The sequence below is a fragment of the Tupaia chinensis genome, unplaced genomic scaffold (genome assembly GCF_000334495.1).
Source record: "Tupaia chinensis unplaced genomic scaffold, TupChi_1.0 Scaffold000054_1, whole genome shotgun sequence".
Taxonomy (NCBI): domain Eukaryota; kingdom Metazoa; phylum Chordata; class Mammalia; order Scandentia; family Tupaiidae; genus Tupaia; species Tupaia belangeri.
The window spans coordinates 10,889,865-10,898,208 of NW_006159512.1; the positions used below are offsets into that span (position 1 = coordinate 10,889,865).

Genomic DNA, 8,344 nt, shown 5'->3' on the forward strand with positions numbered 1-8,344 from the left:
AAGAAGATTTCCATAAACCAGTATACAATCTCTGTTGAAATCTCCCAACTGGCCCAATACTGTAATTTAAAGCGGTCAATTTTTTGTAATCCAGAAAATCAAGGATCATTATTATATTTATTCTGTAATATGTTAATCTGCTCTAGTCTAGGGAAGTTCCCTGCCTTCTTTTACCCTGAAGATCCAGATCGAAGATTACAAGATGACTACACTTGTGTTAAACATGTGCAATGTTTAGCTATGATTTTAGAAATGTATTTATTTATTTTTTTGAATTGTTGGAGGGCATATGCACTTGCCAGAAAGAGAGAGAGAGAGGGAGAAGGCACTACCAGTGGGGTGTGGTCATGCCACAGTCCCCTCTCCATTTCTCCTTCCTGTTGGGGTTTTGGGCAGGTATGCACAGGCACCCAGCACGTTTTTCAAGCTGCCAGGGCTGGGACTCTAACCACAGTCAGCTGTGTGGAATGAGGAACCCTTGACTATCGCGCTAGGGGGGCCAACCTAGCTATGAGTTTAAAAACAGGCAACTTAGTCTGGCAAAGAGGGTTCCCGCTTCTCTTAAACTGTGTCAAATGGTTTTCCGCAAAGGCAGAGAGAACAGTGACAAACCTCTAGGTCTTCCCAGCAACCAAGACAAACCCAACAGCAACCCACTTTTCCACTCCTAGCTACTGACGACAGGTGAATATGCCCTAGTGAGATGTGAATCTACTTGGGCCCAAGTAACCCACTTGCTATGACCTGCCAGGAAACACATGAATTTTTAGAAGCACAATCTGTAATCGCGGCCATGCACATGCAAGGCCAACTTCCAGTGTTACTTCTGCTTTATTTAACCGTGAATTTAAATGATTTAAGAAATCAACATGATTTATACTCCAAGTATAAATTACATTGTGTTGGCAATGTTGCAAAAGATTAAGGCCAGATCTCTAGGCTTTTATGGCATTTTCAAGTGATGAATCATGAATTCTTTAAACTCGAAGAGCCCTAACAGCCTGAATTTATACCCTTGTCTTCTGTAGGGCAGGCAGGGAAAGGGGAGTGCTCAGCAGAAAGGTTATTTCAGGAACGATGTAAATGGAAGACAAGTACCGCCATTTTTCATTCACTCCACGAGTGTAGAGGTATTTTCTCTGTGTGTGTGGTATTGTGCTAGACTCAGAGATGAAGTCCAAGATGAACCTGACGTTACTTCTGAGCTCTAGTGGAATTTAGGAGAGTCTAACTTCTGATAGTCAACAAAATTCTAAGTAATAATTCTCTTACTTATTCATTTTTACTTTTGCTATAGGGTGCATGTGCTCACTCAAGAGGCAGAGAGAAGAGGGTAGTGAGAAATCACCTTCCAGAGTGGATGGCTACACCACCACAATCCCTTCTCCTCTATTCTACTCTTGAGATTTTGGGCACACAGGGACACACACCCAGTGTGTTTTTCAAGCTACCGGGTCTGGGACTCAAACTGCGCAGTCAGCCATGTGGGATCCAGCCGTCATAACCGCCATGCCACCTTCTGGCCCAGTAACAAGTCTTATTACATGTTCTGGGTCACGTGCAGGGAAGAATCATGTGTGCGTCACTTTTTGCTATGGGTGATAAAGATACTATTTTTGCCCTAGAAAGGGCTCAACACGAACTTAAGCTCTAAACATTCCCAAATGTCAAAGTTCTTTAAGAATTTATGCAAAGTTCCTGCTCAGAAACACATCATTACTGTGGTTCTAATATGATATTTAGGCAGTTCATTGCAGCAAATACAGTGTTAACTGAGGCGAAGAGGAGTGCAGTTACCTCTCTTCCAAAAGCTTTCTTCTTGACACTCTCGGATAATCTTTGCAATCTCTCCTCTGTGGATGTGCAGTTTCGATTTTGGACAAAACAACAGGCTCTGTAAGGAAAATTGCATGGCCGGTTAATTTCCTTTAGCTAGAAAAGTGCTGCTTTTCTCTGGAGAGCAGGTGGTCTCCTCGTTGACATGGCACACACTCTGTGCTGGACCAGCATGGAGCCACAACCAGCTTCCATGACTGTCTCCTAGCTGGGAGGCTGGATGCACTTAGGAAAGGAAAGAAGCCCGGTCAGAGCCAGATTGATTCACTGATGCGCACGCAGACCACACACCTGGCGGACAACCTGGCAGGCTGAGTGGCTGCTGAGGCCACGTCATCTTTCATCTTCCACCCTTCTGTCCATGTGGCCTGCTGTCCCTACAGCCCTCCCTGGGTAAAGCCCGATTCCCCTACAGCACAATATTCAGACCTCAGGGATTGTACCCAGAGCACTATATTACAAGTCATCTATATATCTGTACTATTGATTCCCTGTATGCATTTTTAGATGATTAACTTATCAACAAACTGCCTATTATTCTACATAGTTTACTATCCATCTTGAGTTTTTAAAAACACATTTATAAATGGTCTGCCCATAATTTCACCAATGAGTGACAGAGAAAGAGGGGGAAGTGGAGAAAGCACCCCCAATGGGGTGTGATCACACTGCAATTCATTCTCCTCCATTTCTCCTTCCTGTTGGGATTCAGAGCATGCATGTACGCATGCCCAGTGTGGTTTTCAAGTTCCCTGGGGCCAGGTCACCAATCATAGTAGGTCAAGTGGGATCTATACTCTCTTAACCACTAGGCCACGGGGCAGCACGGCTAATTATTTTGACTAACTCTGCAGTATTTTATTGTTGTTATAGGGCATGTGCATTCGCCAGAGAGAGATGGAGAGAGGGAAAGTGAGAAATCACCCCCCTGGGGGGATGACCATACTGCAATCTCTTCTCTACTCATGACTTTTGGGGCACGCGTGCTCATGTGCCAGAGTGATTTTCGAGTCACCAGGTTCAGGACTTGAACCGTAAAGACAGCAGTGTGGGATCCAGCACCTTGACCTCCACCTCACCTGCTGGTCCTGATCTGCAGTATTTTTAATCATGTTGATATGCTATAATCTTTTATGACTGCCCCTCCCCTTTGGAGTATGTATGAATCATTCACAAGCCCTCATTTTCCTCCGCCCACCACAGCCATTCTGGGTGTTGAATATGTGTCTTTGTTTTTTATGTATTCTTGCACAATGTTCATTGTGTTGGGTGCTAGTTATGAGAAGGTACGGTTCCAAGAAAGGTAGAGGAAAGAAAGGGTTTTACAACACTAGGCATTATCCGGTATTCAAAGCTAAGAGGTCTAGAGTAATATCTTATTGTTTTCTTTGCATTTCTTTGATAACTGATGTGTTTGAGCATGTCTACTTATTCTTCAACCTCACTACCCTTCTCCTCTAGTGTTGAAGAAATCCCTGAAACTGAACCTGGCTGCAATGTTTTTAATATATTGGTTCATTACATTAAAAAAAAAGTCCAGAGGGCACATGTGCTTGCCAAATACAGACAGAGAGACACAGAAGGAGAAGGAGAAGCAGCAAGCTCCTTGCAATGGGGCCCAGTCATTCTTATCCACTTCTCCATTCCATTGGTATTCCAGGCACACACGTACAGGCGCCTGGTGTTTCTCAAGCTGCCAGGGGTGGGTTCAAACAGAGCAGTGAGCCGTATGGGATCCAGCTGTCTTAACCACCAGGCTATGGGACCAGCCCACATTTTGTTAGTGTGATAGAATGCACATAACACAATATTTAACCTTTTAGCTATCTTATTTTATTTATTTTAAAAATTAATTAATCAAGGGGCTAGCAGCTGATGTGTGGTGGTTAAGGTGCTGAGTTCCGACGTGGCCAATCATGGTTTGAGTCCTGGACCTAGTGGCTTCAAAATCATGCTGGGCATGTATGGGTATGTGTCCAAAATCCCGAGAAGAGAATGGGGGAGAAGGGATTGTGATGTGGCCATCTCCCTGGGGGATGACTTCTCACTTTCTCTCTCTCTGCCTCTCTCTAGTGAGTGCACATTCCCTATGGCAAAAAACTAATAATAATAATAACAATAATAGTTCATCAATTAAAAAATAAGTTTTATTACAGAGGGCACAAGTGTGCCAGAAAGAGAGAGAAAGAGGGAGAGGGAGTGAGGGCCCTCCTCAATGGAAGTCACATGATAATCCTTTTTCCTTCAATTCTCCATCACGTCAGGATCCCAGGCTTTTCAAGTCTTTGGGGTCAGGACTCAAACCCTGGTAGGCCACATGGAATCTAGCTGCCTCTGCACCAGTGTTTGTGATGATTGGGTATCAACCTGACTGAACTAAGGAATATTGAGGAGAAGCATTATTCTGAGTTTGCCTGTGTGGGGTTTCCAGAAGGGATTAACATGAGAGTAACATCTGAGTATATTAGATATGAAGAGCTGCCCTCCCTGTGGGCAGGCATGATCCAATCAACAAGGGGCCTAGAGAGAATGAATACAGAGAGCCTCATACTTGGGCTGATCCCTGCTATTGTAATCCCAGATTCTCCACATTGCAGTCCACTGTGAGACTTCTCAGCTAACATAATCGAATGACTTGATTTCCCAATAAATCCCATCTTACATATCTCTACAGAGATATTGGTCTATCTCCCTGGAGAACCCTGACTAATGCAGTGCTTAACCACTGTGTTACTGGGCTGGCTCCATAGTGATTCAAGTATGCAAATTAGTGGCATTAAGTACGTCCAAAGTTTTCTACAACCATCATCACCATCTACTGGGTTATCAGAAAAATATTTTTGAAATCCATGTATTATCTTTTCATCATATGTATTTCCCATAAACTTTCTGAAAGCCCCTTGTATACCTATCTCGACTATCACAATTGCTATGAGTCCTACAGTCAAGAATAGTGTCCCTGCAGAATCTCTCAGAAGGAGCTCTGGTGATCCTTTTCTGCATGGCCATAAATGTCTTATGGCTCTCCATTTCACAGAGGGAACTTGAGTGTCCACATTCTTCTCCTTGCGACTTGATATCGCTTGTCTATTTGTACTTTCTAAACTGTGCTTCTTAAACATATCTCCGCCAAAACAAATTTTGGTTTGAAAAATTGACTCTTGAGAACATGAACTTCATTTACCCATCAAATACTTTCTTTTTCTCCTTTTATACATTTCTATATTCAGTCCTTACAAGCTGAAAAATTGTGTTCATGTCAACACTCGGGACCTTAGCCTGGTGGCTGACTGGTAATTAAGAACTCTGCTATCCTGAACAGGTTCACCTGTCAGCAGCACATGCCTATTAAAAAAAAAGTAAAAATAAGCAATATTATCATTTTGTTAGATTTCATTAGGAGCTATGCTCTGCTACGGGAGATCTCTTTGGTCACTGACAGCCTATCTACAAGTTAGGTAAATTAGTTATCCTAAACAGAAAATAGTAAGGAAAAATTTTGTAAGCAAATTTTTAAGAAGCTTAATTTTTTTTTTTGAGAGAGAGAGATTTTCGCTATAGGGCGCGTGCGCTTGCCAGACAGACAGAGAGAGATATAGAGACAGAAAGCGAGAAATCATCCCCCAGAGGGGATGGTCACGCCGCAATCCCTTCTCCTCCATTCTCCTCTTGGGATCTTGGGCACGCACGCACACGCGCCCGGCGTGAGTTTTAAGCCACTGGGTCCGGGACGTGAACCGCGGTCGACTATGTGGGAGTCCAGTGACATAGCCATTACACTAACTGCTGGTTCCCAAGAAGCTTATTTTTAAGGCAGCCAAAGCACATTTTCTTTCCCCATTTCAATTCCCTGGACCCATCAAACAAAGTGCCAGACTGACAAAAAGGAGAAAGAGTAATGGTTAGGATGAGGTTTTCTTTTTTTTCCTCTTTTTGAAAGAAAAATCAAAGGTAATTTGCTCAACAGAAACAGAGACAGAGAGGGGAAGTGATAAATCACCCACGGGTGAGAAATCATCCCCAGGGAGATGGCCCCACCACAATCCCTCCTCCTCCATTCTCCTCTCAGGAGTTAGGGCACACACACTCTGGTGTGATTTTCAAGCCACCAGATCTGGGACTTGAACCGTGGTCGACCATGTGGAAATCAGCACCTTAACCACCTTGCCACCTGCTGGTCCTATGCCCAGCATGTTTTTCAAGCTGCCACAACCAGGACTTGAACCGAGTAGCTGGCCATGTGGGATCCAGCCGCCTCAACCTCCATGCCACTGGCTGGCCCCAGGATGAGGTTTGATGAAAGTCCCATGTGGTATGTGTCTTCGAATGGCAGACTCCCCTCCCCATATTCAGAATGTACCTGCTTGCTCAGCGGGGGCGCATGGTGCCCTTTCTCCTGGTTTCCATGAGTAGACACTGAAGCCATGATGAACGCTGTGGCTCTTGCAGTGGGAGTACTCTCCTTAGGTCTGGTCCAATGTCTGAGGAAAGCAGAAGAGAATCACCATGGCAGGACTGGACATTGAGATGAAGCTAGAAAACCCCCTTAGTATCAACTGCACTTACCTGGAAAACGTTTTCATTTTATTGTCAGTCTTACTCTGCAACCATATGCAAACTCAAAAAAAAATCCCCATCAACGCACACGTGTGCACTTGCTAATGGGGACGGACTGGATTTATGTAGGGAGAAATGTCACACGGTGCACAGGGAAATGTTTTACTGTCTATAAATCGTGTCATAAAAAAGTTCCAACTTGGGGCCGGCAGGTGGCATGGTGGTTAAGGGTGTGCTGGACTCCCACCTGAGTGTGTGCTGGACTCCCACATGGCCAACCGCGGTTCAAGTCCTGAACCTGGCGGCTTGCTTTTTTACTTTCTCTCTTTTGCTCTGTCCCTCTCTAGTCAAATTAAAATAAATAAATAAATAAAGTTAAATGAAATAATTCTTAAAAAAAAAGTTTCAGCTCATCGCAAGATCATCAACTACATAGTCACTGTCTGTCTACTAAGTGCCAGGCCAGGGGTATGGAGAAGGGAAAGTCAGAATCGTGTCTCCGGGAGCTCAGGCCAATCCGGGGAGACAGATGTCAGCCTCGCAGACCAACACAGTTCCTCCAGGGGCGGGCACAGGCCCCGAGGAGCGAGCAGGAGAAACGAGAAACGTCTGTTTATAAAGAAGAGGCTCTGTCAGGGTGGATGGGCTCCGGGCCACGATGACCAGCTGGACGGTAATCCCACAGTCCTGCAAGGAGCTAGGGAGCCCTGGGCTGGGGCGCCTGGTGCCAGCAGGGAGGCACACACTGGGGGCTGAAAATCCTGCCTGGTGCCTGCGGGCCCCAGTGGAGTTAGCCACTCAGGACTAGAACATTTGCAGACTGGGGTCTGGAGTTCCATTCGGGCAGGCCTGAGAGCTGGTACTGGGAGCCACCCTGACAGAGTGGGGCGATAAAGCCAGAACCCTGAATGGACTTGAGTCAGAGAGTGCGACCAGTGAGCCCCAGGGAATGGTGAGAGAGGGGAGGAGAGGGGGATACAGCCAGGAAGTCCGGGAGGAAGGGGATTTCTGAGGGAGGGAGTGAATCCCTAAGGTCACTTGGCCCAGAAAAGTGGACCTTGGCTTTGGGGACGGTGGACATACCACAGGTGGACCCTGAGTCTCCTCACCCCACCTTACCCCGAGGGGTGCCGCCACGCTGCCCGGGACCCCTGATCGCCTGATTTCCTGGCAAAGGGGACATCTCACACTTCACTGTATGGGGTGCTATTTACTCCACCGGGAGACGTCCAAACGGAGGGGCCCCGACTCCACCGGACTCCACCTTCCGGCCTGAGGCCATCACAGAGCTGCACCGTGCGGGCAGCGGGAAGTCGGGGAGTCAGAAAGATGAGGGTTCCCATCCCAGCCCCTCTCCTTGATAGCTTTGTGCTTCCCGAGTGGCGCACAGGGTCAGCCCAGCTTTCTGGTCGGGTGGGTTTCTGGCGGGACGGACCAGGCCCGGCTGGGGAGCCGCCGCCGGGATGAGGATGAGGATGAGGATGAGGATGAGGATGAGGGATCCCAGCACACACTGCGGGCGCAGCCGTTGGAGGGCCCCCGGCTATTTCCTGAGCACCCTCAGGGCCCTTGGCTGACCTGAGGTCGAGTTAAATCACCCCTGCCTACTTGGGATCGGGCCACCGTCCCAAATCCGGGAGCGAAGACACCCCAGAACCTCGGGTTCCGTGGTCAGGTCCCCCTGCACCCGATCAGTCTCGGCCCGCATGTACGCACCCGTGAGGGTCTGCCCTGCAGGTGCGGGTCTCGGCGCCCACTCGGGACCGGGTCTGGGTCCTCTGCACGCTCAGTGGGGAGGAGGCGGCCAGTGGGGGTCCCCCACCCGGACGACGCGGAGGACGGTCAGCGGGGCGGGGGCGGTTCTCGCACTTTCGGATGGGGACTGGGAATCCGCCGGCCGGACCGTCGTCATCCCTAGCCACAGGCCGCCGGCACGACCCCGGGCCCGTCC

The 8,344-nt window shown here is 47.6% G+C and overlaps 1 protein-coding gene across 1 annotated transcript in view; it reads right to left on the minus strand.

Moving 5' to 3' along the window:
• Positions 1–8,344, minus strand: part of OCIAD2 (OCIA domain containing 2) — a 28,306-nt gene that overhangs the window by 10,159 nt on the left and 9,803 nt on the right. The window contains exons 2-3 of the mRNA XM_006141449.3: positions 6,197–6,317; positions 1,798–1,894 (exon numbers count right to left, since the gene is read on the minus strand). Coding sequence (XP_006141511.1) covers positions 1,798–1,894; positions 6,197–6,262 — 163 coding nt within the window. The 5' untranslated portion in view covers positions 6,263–6,317. The remainder of the gene's footprint in view (positions 1–1,797; positions 1,895–6,196; positions 6,318–8,344) is intronic.